The sequence below is a fragment of the Natator depressus genome, chromosome 11 (assembly GCF_965152275.1).
Source record: "Natator depressus isolate rNatDep1 chromosome 11, rNatDep2.hap1, whole genome shotgun sequence".
Taxonomy (NCBI): domain Eukaryota; kingdom Metazoa; phylum Chordata; order Testudines; family Cheloniidae; genus Natator; species Natator depressus.
The window spans coordinates 63,186,952-63,208,109 of record NC_134244.1 but is presented as its reverse complement, the minus strand read 5'-3'; the positions used below and the strand labels follow the sequence as shown (position 1 = coordinate 63,208,109).

At 42.3% G+C, this 21,158-nt stretch overlaps 1 protein-coding gene across 5 annotated transcripts in view; it reads right to left on the bottom strand.

The window, feature by feature from the left end:
- PIKFYVE (phosphoinositide kinase, FYVE-type zinc finger containing) overlaps nucleotides 1–21,158 on the bottom strand; it is a 99,338-nt gene that overhangs the window by 65,703 nt on the left and 12,477 nt on the right. For 4 of the 5 annotated variants that reach the window (XM_074968028.1, XM_074968030.1, XM_074968029.1 and 1 more), the window contains 8 exons: nucleotides 20,319–20,490; nucleotides 19,246–19,453; nucleotides 16,370–16,459; nucleotides 7,786–7,924; nucleotides 4,429–4,586; nucleotides 3,130–3,241; nucleotides 947–1,094; nucleotides 281–448 (listed from right to left, as the gene is read on the bottom strand). In XM_074968028.1, coding sequence (XP_074824129.1) covers nucleotides 281–448; nucleotides 947–1,094; nucleotides 3,130–3,241; nucleotides 4,429–4,586; nucleotides 7,786–7,924; nucleotides 16,370–16,459; nucleotides 19,246–19,453; nucleotides 20,319–20,490 — 1,195 coding nt within the window. The remainder of the gene's footprint in view (nucleotides 1–280; nucleotides 449–946; nucleotides 1,095–3,129; nucleotides 3,242–4,428; nucleotides 4,587–7,785; nucleotides 7,925–16,369; nucleotides 16,460–19,245; nucleotides 19,454–20,318; nucleotides 20,491–21,158) is intronic. The other variant, XM_074968031.1, reaches the window with a different exon arrangement.

The following is a 21,158-nucleotide window of genomic DNA, read 5'->3' as shown; positions in this document are numbered from 1 at the left end:
TGTGAAAGGAGAGAGAGGAGGTAGCCTGGTATCCTCCAACTGCAAAGAGAAAAGCCACAAAAGAAGTTGCACGCTCTTCAGAGAAGGTGGCATAGTTGGTTTATTCTGAGCACCCCTACAAAGGTAATCGTGTCAAGAGGACGTATGCAGGTGGGCTAACTAAAAAGATCTCATATATACACCCATCAACAAGACAACTACAGGTAGTAGTGGGTAAACTCATCAGTGTCAGGGCACCGCTCTCCATCATGTGCAACTCCAGCTGGTGACTACCTCGTACCTTTTTGGTCAGCAGGGTGAGGGGGCACATGTGGGTACTTGGAGTGCTTCTTGATATGGAAGTTCACGTTGTCCAGCTCCACGTTCAGGTTGATGGAAGCGGCTGAGTCACTGTCCATTGCGGACTGGAAGCTGCTGACTGATGTGCGCTTGCTAGGGCTGGCGGAGTCTTTTAATGTTGGGTAAGGGGGAAGATACAGGGAGGAAAGGGGTTCAAATGGGTATCATGAGGGTATTGGAGAGGAGAAAAATTGTCTTTAATACATAAAGCCCAGTGTGCAATACTAAAAGGGATACAGTATTTTCAGTCTTAAATCTGTACACTTCAAGATAAGATTAAGTGTTGGAAGGAAGTTCTATAGATTTATTTTAAAACCCAAGTGAACATTAGGACAGGGTCTGTCTTGACACCCTGAACTAGTCCATCTGTGCTACTGTAATCCAGAGAGATTATACTAATTTGGAAACATCAAGTTTTACAAACTGATTAGAAAATACTGTAACCACCACAAGAAAGAGGAGAACTAGTGAGGTTTTAGTTTACTTGGAACCTTACAGCTACTACCAGCAAAGTAGGACTTTCACTTCCATTACACACACACACACAAAGAGAGAGAGTTATGTTAATTTGTCATGCGAAGATGGAAGAGAGTCAGTTGAAACTCACTGGCCAAGTTATCCTCCCCTTCGTCAGCAATCTGTTCTGTGTCACTGTCATCAAACTTGATGTCTTTGAACCAGGATGGCTCGGAGTGCCCCTCTACGGAGTTCACCGAATCACTGTCTGGAGAGGGGGTTTCCGAGAACTCTGTGCTCTGGGAGATCAGGAAAAGAGAAAGTAAATTTAATTCTTCAGCCCTTCTGGGATGTTAAGCTGCTTTAGAAAGGCACCACTATGCACTGATCAAAACAGCAACAACTTACGTTTATATTGTGTCTTGCAGCCTGAAGCACTTCACAAAAGTAAATGTATGCACACAGTGGGATAAACTTATCACCGAACCACCCACCACTTGAGGGGGGGGCAGCAACTGTTTAGGACAGGAAGCGAGTACCTCTTTACTCTGCCCACATCAGTCTTTGCTTCTTCCCCCAGGCACCTCACCCCACTCTCACAAGTCAATCATGTTGGGGAGGGACAGCTCAGTGGTTTGAGCATTGGCCTGCTAAACCCAGGGTTGTGAGTTCAATCCTTGAGGGGGCCATTTAGGGACCTGGGGCAAATATTGAGGATTGGTTCTGCTTTGAGCAGGGGGTTGGACTAGATGACCTCCTGAGGTCCCTTCCAACCCTGATATTCTATGATTGAGGCAAATGAAAGACTTGCAAGTTTTCTATTCACCCCCACAACATGTTAAGAGCCTGCACAGATTTGAGCGCTAGGACTAGAGCAAAGGGGTTTGCCAAACTCTATACTTTACCCCCATAAACTGACCATGCTGATCTGGGAGAAGGACATGCACTTTTAGCCCCTTGAACAATTCTGTGACTGACCAAATCAAGTGGGGCTAACTGATTCAGTTGAAAGCCAGGTTTGGCCCTCTAAATCAAGAGAGAAACTGTTGTGAAGCAAGGCCTTGGGATCTGATGGCAGGGAATCCCAGAGAGCAGACAGCAACTTCAATCTACCCCCCCCCCCGCCCCCAAGACAGAAATTTCCAGTCACCAAAGGAATTGCAGTTCTAGTTAGAATTTCCTCCTTTGAAACTAATGCAATTGCTGCAAAAACAAATTCCCTGACACCAGTTTAACTCCACTGAATTCAGTTGAGTTACTCCCAATTTATACAGAAATAGACAAGAGGAGAGCCAGATGCAACTTCCTGCTGACTTTACACACTACAGGATCAGAGATCATACAAGAGCATGACCGGTAAACCACAAGTTAATCATGAATTGCAGACTATATACGACCAACTATAACTAAAACTTTCTGTTGTTTCTTGACTGGTAGAAGTCATAGCATGAATGAAGACAAAAACTAATGGTTTTGGCAGATCTTACACCTCAGCATATCTCAAGCAGGACAATGCCAGAGCCCAGACAGAATCTTCAGTCACTTCTCATTTACTGGGGCCCTGATTTTCTTTCTCCACACTGCAACTCAGGCTCAGAATAAAGAGAGACCATTTATATACCAGGGTGGAGAAACCCTTTACGCAAAGTCTTCAGATACTTTACTGGCAACAATAAGTAAATTAGGGAATTCAATCTCTTCCTAAACCCATCAACTTCTTTTGATCAGGAATTAAGCAATTAATTTCCCAAAATATTGTCTAAGAGTTGGAACGATGGTGTATTTTTTAAGTCTTTATGAAGAACTTGTCAAAGATGTCATTGTTCAAAGAGACAAAGGCCCTTTCCGGAAAAGCTACATGCTGTATCACAAGTGACATCTACTCCTAGAGTGTGACAGCTGTTCTGAATACTGGCTATGCTATTCAGAAGCCACACTGGAATGTGCTTACCATTGTGACTTTAGACTTTTGTTGATGCAATCGGAGATTTTAGAACCCCTCCTCCTTTTTAACTTAACATAGGTGTGGCCACTTTTTCTCCTCACAGAGGAAGCATCACAGCTTCCGTGCTTGACCTAGTTTCCTGTATGACCTTAACTCAATTAGTTTACATTGGTTTAATGAGATTACGAGTATTTCCACACACTCACAACACAAGACAGAAGCAGCTGGCACAGGGACAGCACCACGAGTACAGAGAACATGAGGCAAGCTAGGCCTAGTTCTCTTGAACCCTAGGAGCTAGCAGAGCATACAGAGGAAGGAAAGTGACAACAGTTCGCCAGTCACAACTGAATCGGCATTCCAATGGCAGCTAGAAAAGGTTTCTGTACCTGTAGTGGTCTGTACAGAGCATATTCATCTCTAAAGATTTGATCATGGTGACTGACACAATCCAGCCAGCGTCCATCTACCAGTGCTTGTCCTATTGCAATGGCTTGAGCTCTAAGGGCAGAATAAGAGACAGGCGAGTATTAAGAGTCTGGTTATAAGTGTGTATGGTTTACAGTACAAACTTTTACCCAAAAAAAGCATAATTTAGCTCTCCTTTATTTTGCATTATTTGTTAGAGAAAAGGTACTTATTTAGAGACAATTTGGTGAGATAGTGGATTGAAAACATGACTAGAGCCAGGAATGCAAGTGTTCCCCACCTATATGTTTGGCTGTTGATTTTTGGAAGTGCTGAACACCCCCCCCCCCCAAACTCCTTGCTGTAGGTACTCAGCACCGCTGAAGACTCAGGCCCATGCTGTGCAGGCTTGAATCATCTCGATTCCTGCCCTTCTTAACTCAGCAAGATAGGGATAATCCTTTACAAGCCCTCAGCACTGCAAGGCAAACATACAGTGCTATACGGGATGGTAAGCTGTTACATTGCAGACCCAGTTATCCCTAGATCTTGGGGCCATCCAAAGCCTACAAATAGTTAGAGGGGTCCTGAAACCCACCCCCAGGCCAGCCAGCTATAGCAGCAAGGTTGTGCTCGTGCAGCTAAGAAACACAATTGCAATATCCACGCAGCACAGTTGATCTGATCTTTTGTTGACGGAGGTTACATTATTTAAAAGTGGAGACTATCACTAGAGCATCTACCCAAAAGGCCTGGCTTAGTTCAACCAACATTAGGAAACCTTTAAGAACGAGCTGATCAGCAATTATGAAACAGAGCACAGTGTTCCAAAAACAGAGACATTCTTAACAGTAGTCTCGTGCCAGTTTTAGTGATTACCATTCTCTCACTGTCCCCTCTGCCCATTTCAGTCTGCTACTCCCATTCTGCTCCCTCCCGGCCCCCCAGCTACCTTTCCCTTCCCACTGGGAAACTCCATTCCCTTGGGCTAGTCGTCTGCCCTAGCTTCTGACTCGACTTGCCCCCTCATTAAGTTATGTGCTGTCAGAATTAGCAAATGAGCTAAAGACATTCTTTCCCTTGTTCAGAGGAAGGGGGGAGGAGGAGGAGGAGATCAGAGTCTCATTTCCTCTCTCCATCCACTGATACACATGCACACTCACTTTAAAGGGGGAATATACCACTGGGGGGGGAAAAATTTACACACATGCCAACCAACACCGACAATGAGTGCAATGGCAGATGGGTTTAATTTAAGCATTTTTAAATATCAGGAATACCTTGTGGTAATGTGTCCATTTCTGATGAGCCAGTTGACTAGTTCCTTTCCCACAATGCAGTTGGGATGGGTCCGCAGCCAATAGCGGTGGTCCTGAAACTCCATCCCACTATTGTGATGGCAAATTTTCTTCCACAAATCCTTTAACTGGACAGAGTCCTGTGTGAGAGAGAGAGACAGTTACGGAGGGTTTTAGAAAGACTGACCTTGCAGCTACATCAGCACAAGCCTTCAAATTGGCTCCTGAGCAACAGCCTTCCAATAATAAGAGTAAAGTCGAAGCCATTATGTATTTGCTTCTAAATAAGCAGTGTACATCAGCTGCTATTTAAGTCCTTTCTTTTACAGCAAGTGATCCTATACACTGAGAATGAGGCAGCAAAGATCAATTCAGAAAGAAGGGAAGAATTTTTGCAGTAATATTTTATACATACAGTCAAACAATGCAAAAGCTCACTGTGTAAGTCAGGCAAGTACTTTCCTAACAGTAAAGCTACCATGCTGAACTCCCTCTTCCAGCCCCCTGGAACTGGGGGCTATGTAGAAGACCAAGGAACACTGAATCTTTCTTCAGGTAAAGCAATAAATGCTCTTCTGAACATTCTGTGCTGTTGACCTGAATGCTGCACTCAAGCCTCTTTCAGAGCTCTCTTTGGTCAACTAGTTAAGGAGATTCCCTTTGAGAATGATGCTTTCTATGTTGCCATTTTGTTCAAGTAACTTCTACCATCCCATTTCTATGGACGAATGCCTCTCCACCATCTCCACTTATTGCCAATTGAGAGGCCAAATCACACTACTTAATCCCTACTTCCAATCTTCTGTACCCCCTTCTGAATCCTTAAGGTTCAGGCCTCCATCCATTTTGATGCAAACACTCCTTTACCTGTACTTCCACCTCCATAAGAGTAGCCACGGCTGGGCAATCAAAGCTAGTTTTCTGCATGGTAAGACACTTCTAGGACCTCACTTTCCAGTTAACATAACCAAGGGCCCAGGACATCCATGAACAGGATTTCCACACACCCCACGATTCAGGTTCTCTCCACAGATTTCTGGTGCTAGACTAGCTCTGAATCACAGGGTCTGATGTGTTGGTTAGTTACACTACAACTTTGAATCATGTTGTAATAAAACCGCCTGACACTAGTATGGCTGTAGCCTACCTAACATTTACATTGGTCATGGCTATGTCTCTGCAGGCCAGAACAACTCTTCCCCACCAGCACACCCAGACAGTGCTCTTATCCTTGTGGACGGATGTTTGAAAGGACATGCACCACAGGAAAAGATCTGCAGGTGTTGAAACAGCCCAAAGAGGACGAGAGGAAAGAATTGGGATTGTTTCTTTAGTTGCTACTACATGATGCATAAAGTTAGCCTAAAGAAGTGTAGGGTCCCCCCCCTCCCCCGGAAGACTATGTAAACACACAGAACCAGTAGAATTATGACATTAGTTATCAAGTAAACCGATTGAGAGAGGAAGTGATTTTCATTTAGACGTCAAGCGTTTTTATTTTTATTGTTAATCTCCGTTTAGGACAGTTTTTAGGATTGTGTGTTTAACACACACACCTTCAAACAAAGGGCTAAAAAAGCTCACAAGACATAATATCATCTCCCAGAGCAAGACTAGATTCAACATTCCTGATTATATATAAATACACACACACACACACACACACACACACACAAAAAAAAGCAGCCAGGACTCTACTACATGCCTCTTCATACACCATAAGCAAACCCAGTTCCTCACCCCTTTAAAAATTAAAGTAATTGAGTGATTTATCAAATCTGATCAGCATTCCTCTCGTCTAACCCTTTTGCTGAGATGACAAGTTTGCCAGGAAAGTTTGGTTTCCTTAGGATCCTCCCTATCTCCCCCCCGCCCCCCCCCCCCAAAAAAATTCTATGATTTTAACCCAGTTTTGTGTGCACAGGTTTATTATATCTGCCCCAGAAATTTCTATCCCCCTTGGCTTCATCTTACAGGAACCAGGTCCCACTGATTGGTTGACTCCAGTTCTGTGCATCCCATGCTAGCCTGTCCAGTGCATTGCATGTTTTTGGGTGGTCAGCTACAAAGCACGTCACTCCTGCCATGGCAGGAGTATATAAAATTTGATTCAGTAGAATTCAGTCATCTTAATATTGCTTTGTGTTTTAGACTGAAATCAAGTGGCAGAACAACACAACACTTTAAACTCTAGGATTTTAGCTTGCAGATTATGGAAGCGTGCATGGATTTCATTCAGAATTCCAGTGCTCCTGCACCTTGTCAAACTCCCCCTTTGCAAGCAAAGGCCATTAACTTTTTATCACAGTATAGTCAATTCAATGCACCACTTAAGAGTATTATGACCTGACAGGGACTCAGGACAGTTCCTGTAGTACAAGAAGCAATTATGACATCCTAAATTATTGCATAAAAGCAACAATTCTAAAAATCAGATCTAAAGTTAAGTGAAGACACAACAGCTTTGACTATTTTGTCCCAAGCTGTATTTGTAACGTTTAAGCTGTTAGTGTCTCTGTCCCCCAGACTGAATAAGATCCTAAACTGTTCCCCTACTCTCCCTGACACTCCTAGATCCCTTCTGCAGAGCATATCTGCTACAGCATTCTCCTTGAAAGGAAGAAATTGTCTCATTATAAAGCTTACTTCAATGTGGAAGCTCTACAATAAAAAGGTGAGCCACCACCAAACATCAAATTCTGCCCTTACATATGCAATCCACAGGGAGACAGTGCTAGTACAAGATTTGACCTTATTGGTTTTGAATGGTAACAGACATCCAGAAAGATTCAACACTAGTTATGCAGTTTGGACAGTTTTAAATGAAACATCTCCCCCCTCCCTCCATTTTAATTGATTTTATAAACGTTAAGTATGTAAACAAGGGTTTGGGATTTGGGGTTTTTTTTTTTTTTTTTAGTTTTATATAGTATTTCTCACAACACACAGAACAGAATGTTTTATAACAGGATTGCTCCAGAGTGCTGTGCTACTGGTTTTGATTGCTTTTCCTGGAACAAATGCATTAGTGCTACTTCCTATGAGAAAAGTTACATTAACTCTGCAAGCAAAGCAGATAGGGAGAAGGTCAAATTTCAAAACTTCTAACATTAGCTGTGGTCTCTAACTCGTTCAAATGACTAGATAACTATTTTACATTAAAACAACTATTTACAGTTAGAACTTGCTAACCCATAAGGAAAAAAAGTCAAGGATCATTTTAAAAAACCACACACTCACACACGAGCCACAACATGTACCACAAAGAAAGCATTAGAAAGACAGACACACATAACACATTGCTATCACAATGGAAGACAACAAAAATCTAGTTTGTACCAGAAGAATTTTTCGTTCATCCTCATTGGCATCTGCTTTCAAATACGTGCGATTAGCCTGGGGACTGACGGATGTCTCGTATGCAGGCACCATGGGTGAACCAGACCGATCCAGTGACAGGTTAGTAATGCTGGCCGATCTGGAGAGAGAAAGAGAAAATACTTATAGTCTGCAAACCCCTCATAAACAAAACTTTATCAGAACAGGCTGTGACCTTACAACATGCTTCAAGAATCTTTAAGCAATGTGCTAGCATACATTAGCTTTCCAAAGCAGCACTTAATTTGGGAGAGGTGGGGGAATGACACTTTAAGATGGCTGCAATACAGGGAAGATTACATGGAATCTCTATATTATAAAAGATGTTAACAGGCAAAATAGTTCATATTGAACAGCTTCACATCAGGAGGACTATTTGAGCCAAGTGGTTTTTTTTCTCCCCATAAGGATGGGGGTCGGGGGGAGGGAAAAAAAATCAACCTTGGACCCAACTGTTTCCAAACACAGGGTCAAGTCCCAAACTCCAGTGAATAACGCATTCAACAGTTTCACAAAATGGTGATACATTTGCTTTTTGTCACTATATAATATATCCTCTTCTTCAACATCCCACAGCTTTGGGACGCCTCAGACTGACCCAGAGTATATTTTATTTTATCTTCTCTTCCCCAACCACTTCACAGTAATGCATTTTGAAATGAGAGTTCTTTATGGGACCAATACCCAACTTAGGCTAGTTTAAAAAGTGATTTTAAAACAGGTTCCTGGTAGGGTTTTGGTTTGTTTTATAGGAGGGGAAGAATTGTGCAACTGTCCTCTTTTAGGCATTACAATCTTTTAGTGCATTAAGTTTTTTCAGGAATAAGCTATGAATTATAGGACAGATAGTGACATGTTAATCAAACTGACAGTGAACAAATTCAGGCTGGAAATCAGAAGGTTTCCAACCATCAGAGAAGTGAGGGTTTGGAACAGCCTCCCAATAGACGTTGTGGGGGGCAAACAAGCATAGTTTTAAGAGAGCTAGACCACTTTATAAGTGGGACTCGTAGGGCTCCTGCTGACAGTGTGGGGCAGAGGGGTCCCATCTGGTTCATGTTCGATATCCTCAAAATCTCATGTTTCAGGTCACCTGCAGAGGTCATGAAGGAATTCTCTCCCTTCCCCAACCCCAGCACAGTCTGGGGTTTCTTGGTCTCCTTCTGGAACAGCAGCGATACCACAGCTGGAGATCGTAAACTGGATAAGGTGGGCCAGTGCTCGGAGGTGGTACCGAGCTTCCTCTCAGGTGCTTGGCTGGCGGGTTCTTGCTCACGTGCTCAGGCTCTAACTGATTGTCATATATGGGGCTGGGGAGGATTTGTTGTTCATGTCAGATTGGCAGTGACTCCTCTGCAGCATGGGTGCAGGTCATTTACCAGGATTCTCTCATTTAAATCAATTCCCTGCCATTTCAGGGGCCTTTGGTATTGGTGTATCGCAGTCCCTCCTAGTCTCTGCCTGGGGCACATAATAGTCTAGTCTCCTAAAGGCTGTAATACCTTGGTCTAATTTCAGTTGTTGGGTTTGGCGTGCGGATGCTGCTGGTGGCCTGTGAGACAGAGGTCAGAATTGATGATCTGGTAGTCCTTTTGGCCTTACTCTAGAACTATTAGATAGCTAGGGAATGCAGACTACAGAAGTTAATGGAACGTGAAACTGTAAGAACGTGGACACTGAAGTTATATTTTAAAAAAAAAAAAAAACAAGCAATAGAATAAAAAAGCAGCAGTCTTTCAATCAGTAGTACTGGCCTGTTGAAGTGTTTGAAAGATAAAGCGGAAAAGTCTACATTAATAGGCTCAATTTAGGTAATGAGCGAGTCAGGATCAAGAGAAGCCACGTTGGTACTTCAACAATTGACATTTAAAGGACAATTAATGGCATTTTCCTGGCCAATATAAGCAATGTGTCACAGCATACCTCTGACATACAGCTAAGGCTGTCATTGCTAATAGCCTTCAGCTACCGCAGATGTTATATTCCTAGTCACATGAGTGAACAGCATTTCAAGAACCGATCATTTAGATCAGTACAAAAAAAGTTATACAATTTTAACAACTTCACATATCAAATGTTTTCTAGTACTAGTCAATTGTTTTACAAGAACTAGTTTAACTATGCCATCTAGCTGTAGAAAGCATAACTGTTTTATTTATGTAGGTATGTATAAAACCACACAAACATGACCAGCTAGCTAAATGGACATTCGTATCAAAACTTTGTCACCATCGATTACATTCAAAACCTGATTGTATATACCTGAATTGGGGCCTAGTGGATAGCGCACTGGACTGGGACTCAGGAGATCTGGGTTCTATTCCCAGTTTTGCCACTGGCCTGTTGGGTGACCTTGAGCAAGTCATTTCACCTCTATGCCTCTGAAACCCTATTTGCTTCACTACATAGAGTAGTTCAATTGATTTCAATGGGACCACTTGTGGGCATCGTAACTGTGGCAGACTTGGATCCTCTAAGAACATCTTTTATAGTCTCTTGTATGACCCTCCTATTTTCAGCAATATACACTTATCTTGACTGGAAAATAAAATCTATATCAAATAGCTGGTTAGAATGGCTATTCATATGCCCAATGAGTTAGAAATGGAATTCAGTCAAGTTAGCAGTCAAATAGCAGCTAAGGCAATTAGCTATATTTGCCTGTTCAATGCAACAGACAATTAGGAGACAAGTGCAAAAGGCAGCCTTAATACCCCTCAAAACAGAGCATGGCACTACTTTGGCTAGCACAGTTGATTATTAATTCGCTGTCATTCTACTAAAAATGCCACAGTGCATTGCAGAGAGAGCATGCATTTAATTAACGTGTCAGGCATTTTTGGGACCTAATGCCATTTTTAACAATGTAATCTGAAAGACTATTTAATAACTTTTTAGGGAAATGACTGAGTAACTAATGAACTCTGGAAAGTTTAGAGATATTCTCAGCAAAGTCATAAATACCTAGGGGTTAGAGGGAGCATATCTACACAATGACTTTATACTAGACTCTGATCAGTTCCGACTGTTAGAAGAAAATAGTTTGATCTACAGAACACACAAAAAAAACAAATCTACACAGACACATGTCTAGAACCCTGACCAGGGGTATTCTACCTGCTACCCAAGATCCATAAACCTGGAAATCCTGAACGCCCCATCATCTCAGGCATTGGCACCCTGACAGCAGGATTGTCTGGCTATGTAGACTCTCTCCTCAGGCCCTATGCTACCAGCACTCCTAGCTATCTTCGAGACACCACTGACTTCCTGAGGAAACTACAATCCATTGGTGATCTTCCAGAAAACACCATCCTGGCCACTATAGATGTAGAAGCCCTCTACACCAACTTCCCACACAAAGATGGACTACAAGCCATCAGGAACAGTATCCCCAATAATGTCACAGCAAACCTGGTGGCTGAACTCCATGACTTTGTCCTCACCCATAACTATTTCACATTTGGGGACAACGTATACCTTCAAGTCAACGGCACTGCTATGGATACCCGCATGGCCCCACAGTACGCCAACATTTTTATGGCTGACTTAGAACAACGCTTCCTCAGCTCTCGTCCCGCAACGCCCCTACTCTACTTGCGCTATATTGATGACATTTTCATCATCTGGACCCATGGAAAAGAAGCTCTTGAGGAATTCCACCATGATTTCAACAATTTTCATCCCACCAACAACCTCAGCCTGGACCAGTCCACACAAGAGATCCACTTCCTGGACACTACAGCGCTAGCAAGCAATGGTCACAAACACCACCCTATACCAGAAACCTACTGATTGCTATACTTACCTCCATGCCTCCAGCTTTCATCCAAACCACATCACATGATCCACTGTCTACAGCCAAGCTCTAAGATACACCCGCATTTGCTCCAACCCCTCAGACAGAGGCAAACACCTACAAGATCTCTATCAAGCATTCTTACAACTACAATACCCACCTACTGAAGCGAAAAAACAGATTGACAGAGCCAGAGGAGTACCCAGAAGTCACCTACTACAGGACAGGCCCAACAAAGAAAATAACAGAACACCACTAACCCTCACCTTCAGCCCCAACTAAAACCTCTCCAGCGCATCATCAAGGATTTACAACCTATCCTGAAGGACGATCCCTCACTCTCACAGATCTTGGGAGACAGGCCAGTCCCCGTTTACAGACAGCCCCCCAACCTGAAGCAAATACTCACCAGCACCACACACCACACAACACACACTAACCCAGGAACCTATCCTTGCAACAAAGCCCATTGCCAACTCGGTCCACATATCTATTCAAGGGACACCATCGTAGGACCTAATCACATCAGCCACACCATCAAGGGCTCATTCACCTGCACATCTACCAATGTGATATACGCCATCATGTGCCAGCAATGCCCCTCTGCCATGTACATTGGCCAAACCAGACAGTCTCTACGTAAAAGACTAAATGGATACAAATCAGACGTCAAAAATTATAACATTCAAAAACCAGCCCGAGAACACTTCAACCTCCCTGGACACTCAATTACAGACCTAAAAGTCACAATTCTTCAACAGAAAAAACTTCAAAAAACAGACTCCAACAAGAAACAGCAGAACTGGAATTAATTTGCAAACTGGACACCATTAAATTAGGCTTGAATAAAGACTGGGAGTGGATGAGTCATTACACAAACTAAAAACTATTTCCCCATGCTAATTTTTCCCCTACTGTTACTCACACCTTCTTGTCAACTGTTTGAAATGGGCCATCCTGATTACCACTACAAAAGCTTTTTTTCCTCCTGTTGATAAAGCCTACCTTAATTGATTAGTCTCGTTAAGAGTTGGTATGGCAATACCCTTTTTTCATGTTCTCTGTACATATTATATATATCTTCCTACTGTATTTTCCACTGCATGCATCCGATGAAGTGGGTTTTAGCCCACAAAAGCTTATGTCCAAATAAATGTGTTAGTCTCTAAGGTGCCACAAATACTCCTCGTTCTTTTTGCTGATACAAACTAACATGGCTACCACTCTGAAACCTGTCACAAAAAAGTGAGATCTCCTCTGAGGGTCTGAAGAGGCAATCTCAAAGCCTGTACACTGCTTTTGGGTCTGGGTTTGTCCCTGATTGAGGTGGCTGGGATATGGTATGAAAGAGAGAGAGCAGAATATGGGTATTTTTGATGTGAAGTGGCTTTAAAGAAAAAACTGTCAAAGGGAGGGGCAATGAACAGACTCCTCCTCAAAATGGGCTACTATCAGAACAGAGTGAGAAATAGCAAAACGTTAAACAAAGCAGATAAGCGAGCAAATGCCACAGGGAGCGAGCACTGGCTCTTCGTAACTATTCCACTAAGACTAAGCATTTAGGATACTTCAACCCAGGAAACCTTCCTAGCTCTGGGCAGAATACAGCTGCACACCTACTCAATGGAAGCTGCTGAAGTTACACCTACTCAATGGAAGTTACAGCTGAAATAAAAAAATAATCAGGCCTTTAAGTGCCTGACATTTAGCCGTTACTCTTGACAAGGCTTTCAAAAATATCATGACAGTCAACTCTCATACACTAGGATACCTTTGGAAAGGTAAGAGTGTAGACATGGCTTTTCTAGATCTTTGTATCATATCTCTAACAAGTTGATTGTGGTTTTATAGCCCTTACTCCAGTATTCCTCAGTTACACCATTTTTTGTTAAGTCACTTTAAAAATATTTTACTCTTCACTTACACATTGATTCCTCCCATTAAAGGGATAGGTTTTGTGTAAGACTGAGATCAAGTTGGCATAATCAGAAAAAACTACACTGTGTTTCGGGCGGGGGGGGGGACACTAGCAGTTTGTTGGTGGCTTTTTGCTATCAAACCCACTGAATGAACCATTGTCCTCAAAGATTTAAGTGTCTATTATAAGAAGCGGCCTGTAAAATCTATTCAGTACTGAACCTAAAATCTCTGACTTGTAACGTCACAGGGCTTTTAGTGCACATAAAGCAGTTAACCAGCCATCCAAGATCAGTCCCAAAGCCTCCCCCAACACTTTAAAAGTTAATTCCATAACTATTCCACTTAGTTTGCTATACGCTGGAGTTCTAATGAGATCCAGTAAGTGAGAGTCCCCTCTAATACCTATCCCAATACAGGTTTTGCTGAACTTTATCTGGGATTTTTAATCCTTTTACTTCCTGCAGCAGTGACAGAATAGCCTTCTTAAAGGGATGAGGAGGTTTGTTTGCTTAGCTGGAGATGCCCACACAGTGCTTTTAACACATTAAATGCTAAGCACTATCAGAATTCATAGTCTGCCAAAAGAAAGCATACAGTCTCTGTTGCATGACCCCAAGCTACAGATGCCAAGAGAGTCTCATTGGCTGGGATGCTGTCTTTGGCAAAATTCTCAGGATTCAGAGACAGGGGTGGCTTTGCATCACCACTCTGCATTTCCCTAAGTGAACATTTAAGGACAGAGAGCCATTCAAAAAAAGTTACTAATAACTGTTAGACTGAACTGCTGCAGTTGCAAATTGGGTCAGTCAGGCATTGCTCAGGACACTCCTACTGCACATAAGGAGCCAGCCAGTCTGAGCCTTCTGGGAACAGCCCTCTAAGCCCCACCTTCTCCAGCAGGGACTGGGAGTAGAGGGAGAGTAGCTTCATGGCCCTAGCAGCTTCTTGATGATTTTACAGTCATTCAGCATTGAGCTTTAACTCTGGACTTCCTTCTCTGTTTGCCAATCCATCATTGATTGTTGGTACTAATTTATACGCTTGTCACCCTCCTCCTCTCTTTATCACCTATATCTAGCCCCTCAACCCCACTTCCCTCCACTGTTCCTTTCTTTTGAAGTCTCAGTGGAGCGCAAAAGAGGAGGAACTGACCTACCAAGATATGAGTTACTAAAGCAGCCACATAATCTCCTTGTAAACCAGGCAGGCCCTCCATTTCCCCCTGCCCACCTCCGTTTCCCCCTGCCCACCTCCGTTATCTTAACTTGTTCTGCCCAGGTCTCCTTAGATAGTCCTGAAGAGCTAACAGAGACCATGCTCCGCATTTGTGTAATACGGAGTACATTGGTGACACCCAGTGATCTTTCTAGAGGACAATACCAACTCTCTGAAACTTCTTTAACAGTATTAAGACTCTCATTATCTTTGTCCTAGCCATCATGTTCTCTCCTTGTGTTTGTTTTGGCAGTTACAACTGGAAGCTCTTTGGGGTAGGAACCAGTTATGTAGCACCACCAAACAAATGTATGGTATCAAAAATGACTACATTCTGGCAAGGGATTCCCCATCATAAAGCTCATTTAGACAAAAGCTTCAGAAAAAAACTGCAGCTGATTATTAAGTTTTTACATTTATTAAAATCTAATTTGGCCCCTGGAAGTTTAACTACCTTTATACAAGATCAGGTGTGGGGATAGTGAAGTGAGAAAAGGAACAAGGCTATTCAGTTCAGCCAGCAGCAGATGTAAGAAAAAAAAATTCCTACAGCTTTGGTGCATGCTCCAACACTTCCAACAAGTAAACAACTGAAATCCAAGGAATAGTCTAAGCTCAGTTCTCTCAAAAGCAGCCTGAACAGAATTTGCCTACAGAGTTCCAAAAGTACACAAAGAATGAACACAGCTGTTGAGGTCAGGAGAGATTTCTCCAATTGAATCTGCCAGGGGAACTCAATGCACAAGTTAGTGACCCAAATTGGAATTCAGCCAGGACAACAGGGCTAACATGGCTTCTCTTACAAGAGATGCTAATGAATAAAGGAGGCATGCACCCAGATGCTACTCCAAGCAGCCTGAGTGGATAGACTTGGTTTTAGCAGCCCAGTGACACAGGCGAAGTTAAAAGTGAACCAATCAATTCAGTACAGCATCTCTTGCCCTTGTTACCACAATTCCTCCTTCTGTTACCTCTCAACCTCCCCTCATTAGAGCTCATTTTTCCACCTTTCTACTTACACCATTTCTCCTGCACTCAAAAGCTTTCAATTTCCTCTCACCTCTTCCCAATGTTGGCCTTTAGGACATAACCACAGTCTCCTCACCCAGCCCCTCACTAACCTGTTTCCATGCTTTCCTTTCATTGTGTTCCAATGGAACACCCAATCCAGTTTTCATGGTACCATCAAAACAGCCACACTACCGAACTAGAGTAACAGTACAGTCTTACTGTATTCCTGGTCCTTTTTCCTCCCCAACCCTATTATTAGTCTTGCTTGTTTAGTCACACGTAGACTGCAAGCTTCTCAGGGCAGGAAGTATGTTTAGCTGTACATTAGAATACTTAAACATATTTGGCATTGTATAATTACTGAAAGCAAAGACATCTGGGTTCTTCAATGACCACAGGTGAATGGGATTTTAATCTCACATCTCAACCAACAGATTGCACCTTGAGTAGTACAGTGGTCCCCTCATTACACCAGGACACAGGTTTAGAACTGATCAAGAGAAGATTTTACCAAATCATATTTGTTTCATATTCATGATGCACGGTATTGTGATTAGGAAGAGAGATCTTCAACAGATACACACACATTTGGTAATTTACCTGTTTCGAGCAGGAGACTTCCCCGGATCCTCCTGTACAGACACAAGGCGTGTTGACAGTGTGGTAGTTGAAGTGTCTGGGTGAATCAGACTGCAAAGAATAGAGCTCTGTTAAGACAACCACCATTACAAACAAGCACTAAAACCAGTCCCAGTTAAAAACCAACACTATTTAGGATAACATGATTTGCACACTTGATAAGCAGTCAGAGCACAGGGGAAACATCCTTCATAACATCAGCCCAAGGACAGCTGTACAAAAGACCGGTATGGTGTTCTCCTTTTGGACTCCACCGCCAGCGTCTTTCAAAATACACAACTCCTCACCTAGTCTTCATCCTCATCCCCTCCTGCATTGCTGTGCCTCTCCTTAACTCATCTCCCACCCACTTGGTAGCACTAGTACCTGATACTCCTTGCCCTTCCTCCTTCACAACATTCCCCCACTCCAAGAAATTCGTTACCTTAAATATCTAGAGCCCATCCACATAGCTACTGATAAAGAACATAGCTATCACCATAACACATGCACAAGCCTCAGTACCCCTCTCTTATCAATATAACCTTTGTCCTCCTTTACTCACCTTTATCCATCTTGCCCTACCACTTGAATAAGCAGCTGTTCAGGGCAAGGGCAGTGTCTTTTTCTATTCAGCACCTTAGCATGCTTTTGGGTGGTCTGAATAAATACAGCAGCTCTGCCCCATAAAGGTTTTTCTCGCTGCTCTAAAGAGTTTGTATAGTTTAGAGAGAAGACATTTTTCTCCTCAAATACAGTAGAATAGTAGCAGACTTGAGTTCTTGTTACCCTGTGAAAAGACAGAGCTGCAGCTTCTTCTCAATATTCTCTTTAAGCAGCCTACACCTAGCATGAAGAATCTTATGGCTTACAAACACTAATTACGTTCTGCTTTAATTGCAAAGCTGAGTTTAGTTTGCCAAGTTTCTACTGCAGTACTGTTAAGAAGTTTGATTAAGACTTTCAGCGTGTACTCCCTTACTAATGAATTTTAAGCCTAATCTGGCGGGAGGGGGAGAAACAAAAACAAGCTAGCTTCTTCCAGAAACCATAACACCATGCTCATTTAGCCAATTTCCCTACAACACTGATAATTATGCCATCTCCAGAGATACCAGTCTTTCAAGCCTCAGAAGAACCTTTCCTCCAAGGCTGTATTAAGACTCCCAAGAATAAAGATGCAAATGCTTTCCACACACCATCATCCTACTTGGGATGTGTTGCACTCCCCTGCTAAAGACAGCATGGAAGTGGAGAAAAAGCTATAAAGGCAGATCAGGTGGTCTCAAAAGTTAGTGTTTTGCAGCATTCTCATACACCTGAAAAGCAACAGATGCCTTTGTGAGCGTGCCACAGAACGCACTGTTCTACAATTCAGATTCCTTGGACAGCACTTCTATCAGACACTTTAAAAATACTAAAAAGAAAAGGAGTACTTGTGGCACCTTAGAGACTAACCAATTTATTTGAGCATAAGCTTTTGTGAGCTACAGCTCACTTCATCGGCTCCGATGAAGTGAGCTGTAGCTCACAAAAGCTTATGCTCAAATAAATTGGTTAGTCTCTAAGGTGCCACAAGTACTCCTTTTCTTTTTGCGAATACAGACTAACACGGCTGTTACTCTGAAACCTTTAAAAATACTAGTTTGTTTTTAATAAAAAGCTGAGACCTACACTGTAAATACTTAGCAAAGGAATTTAGGTAGTGTCCCCAGATACTGGGTTAAAGATGGTTAGCAAACTGCCTACATGGAGTATTAATTTATAGACTGTCTTAACATTTAAGAAGTGATCCAAGACAAAGAATCCTTCACCTTGACAGAATCGCTTCAAACACTAGATCTTTTAGACCTAAAGACAGCTTATACAGAATACTTCCCTTCAGCGTGTGCTAACAACTAGAATGAAAGTTGAAGTGAAAATCAGTATTCTCTGAAGACAGCTGTTTTCTGAGCTCTCATATTGCCAGTAGAGCATTAACCACTAGCATTCATAGAAAAAAATCTAACTCTTGCCCCTAGAGAAGTTACACATTGCCATTTATAGTACTCTTCTGGTTACAAAGCAAGCACGATTGGAGTCCTCTTTTAATATAGTTTTATCCTGACCTTGCAGTCCTGGAACATATTTGGGTTCTTCTCACACTAATCAAGATCAGTGAGAGTCAATATCATGCTGTTGCTTAAGTGCTGTACAAGACAAGACTGTTTTCCTTTCCTCCTAGTAATTTTCTTTTATCTAAGACCACTAGGGAGAGCTTTGGCTCTTTTGACAGAGATAAAAGAGCCCCTCAAGTTGTCCCTGCAGCCTCATACCAGGAGTTTGACTCTTTCTGCAGACAATTACTGTCTGCTAATTTCATCAGTATTGGCCCAGAGAGCATTTTTTGAGTCTACCATTCCTAATTCTGACAGTCAGCAAGCCAACATTTTATTGAACTGAAGCCTGACTCACCAGTGGTGGAACAAGAACAGAAATCGCTTCCATCTCTATGAAGCCGCAAGCCTACACTGTTACAGTGAATGCTCCTATTCACATTACCAGCTTCCAGCTCCAGTCTAGTTTTAAAGGGTCTATTATTCCAAATGCCAACTGCCTCACTAAGATGGGGCCAGTAATTCCTCTGGGAATTGCCTAATCTCTTCTCACCACTGAAGGAGAAAGTTAGAACCAAGTGCAGGGTTCAGGTCTTTTATAGAAGATAAGCCTAAATTATCAGAGGCAAACTAACAGCCTGAGCCTACATAGGTGAGGTAATATCTTGTAGTGGTCCAACTTCCTCACCTAAACAGATGACAATCTGGTAGTGTGGCTGAGATTCTGATCCCTAACCAAAGTAATATGAAGCCATTTCATACCTTTGCCAAGTAAGGTCCTCCTCCAGAAAGATATTTCGGCTAGCTTTTCTACTTCCAACAGGTGTGCGCGGCTCCCCAGGTTCCAGTACAGATACACAACAGGTAGAATCAGACAGAGCATTTAAGTCTTCCCCAATGGAGTTACTGTCTGTGGAGTGTGCATAGCTTAAAGCTATTTTGCGGCAGTAAGTGCAAGCTCGGAGATCTCCTGTAGCAAAAGGAAGCAGGAGGAGCGTAAACCAGTGAGACAGAGCAAAAAGTGTACAGGAGAAGAGCCATGCTTGGGAGAGTCTCATAAAATCTGTCAAAGCAGGGCTTCGCTGTTTCAGGACTTGTGCACTAACTTGAGTTTCTGGGGCTCATTTGAAGAAAAAAAATAAAATCCTAACCACACAAGGAAATTCTCCAAGTTCAAAAGTTAAGCATGTGTTTCATGTAGATCCGGCTACCACCCCAAAAAAGTTTACATGCTACCAAAATTATGGAGTGGTAGTAGTAAGTGAAGGATTACAAACCAGTTGGGAACAAGCTGTCTCTCAATTGTTTCTAGACTTCAGAGTTCAGAGTTTAATATTGAAAATTTTGTAAGTAAAATGAATTTGTGGAATTGAGTGAACGCATATTCAGCCATTTTAAGAACGCAAGTTTTATTTGTGAACATACTTTGTCATGTTGACATGTCTGCTAGACAATGGCCATCTTTCTTTGTTTCTTCATCCTTTTCAGATGATTCACCCTTTTCTTATCTAATGAAGTTTTCCAAAGCACTTCAGTGATTTGTCAGCCCTAGGCTCACTGGAAATCAAAACGATTTGTACTCCCAAGTCACTGAGGTACTTTGGAAAATTTTAACAGCCGCTTTATATTTTGTTACACATGGCTGTGTGCACAGATGTATTATTGCATTCTGGGTTTGTAGTTTGCCTTTACCTTGTTAGTGTGGCTTTTTAGATGAATTGTTAAAAATTGGGCCCCTTAATTCTTTAGTGACCAGTATTCTGAGTGCATTAGATACCTGAAAAACATCAATTCTTAATACACAGATGCACCAGGCACAAATAAAAAGAGCATACCTGTGTAACCCATAAACTTTCCAGGGATTTCCTGGTTGCAGCATCGGCTACAGAAGATCTGCCCACAGAGCCGACAGTGGTGTCTGCGTCGGAAGGTGGTGAATTTCTCGCTACAGTCATAACATTCTTTACACTGGCTGTCTGGCATCCAGTACTGCTTTAAATCACTATCCTACAACGGAAGTCATATTAGAGAAATGAGACAGTATTGATCGATCAAGTTCTTAGCCACAGAACTAAACTGAATGATCCTGATCAAATTCTTGATTTGGCTGGTCCATTAAGAAAATGTTTCAACAATCAAAAGCTCACGATCTGTAGGTAAGACTTCAATGAGCACAAGAAATATTGATTTATTTTCCTTCCCCTGCTCATCCCTACTATATGTCAGGCCCTCAGCTCGTGAGGTAATAAAGCTGATGTGTGTGTACACATAAATAAGGGGACACTAATAATTTGGTCTGTCTATTACATGTCTCCCACTGAGTATAATGATCATTGCAAGAGTTCAGTTCTGGCTGAGGGCGATTTGGCATAACTGATTTTTTTGGGACGTGACAGTGGCAAGTTGTTCCAAGGACAAAAATCAGGAAGACTTAATACAGAAATAGGACATCTAATATACAGAATGCTTTTGTCACTGACTCATCTGAAACAAATACGTTCTGAAGTGGCTGCTCAATACATGCGGTCTTCAATGTTCACTAAATATTGTAACATTTCTGATCAGTGACTGATATCACCCCAACACACCTTGGGTGAAAGGATTTAAACATCAAGATTCGATTTAAAAAAAAAACCTAGAAATGTCGATACAAATGCCCTTTGGCCTGCAGGATC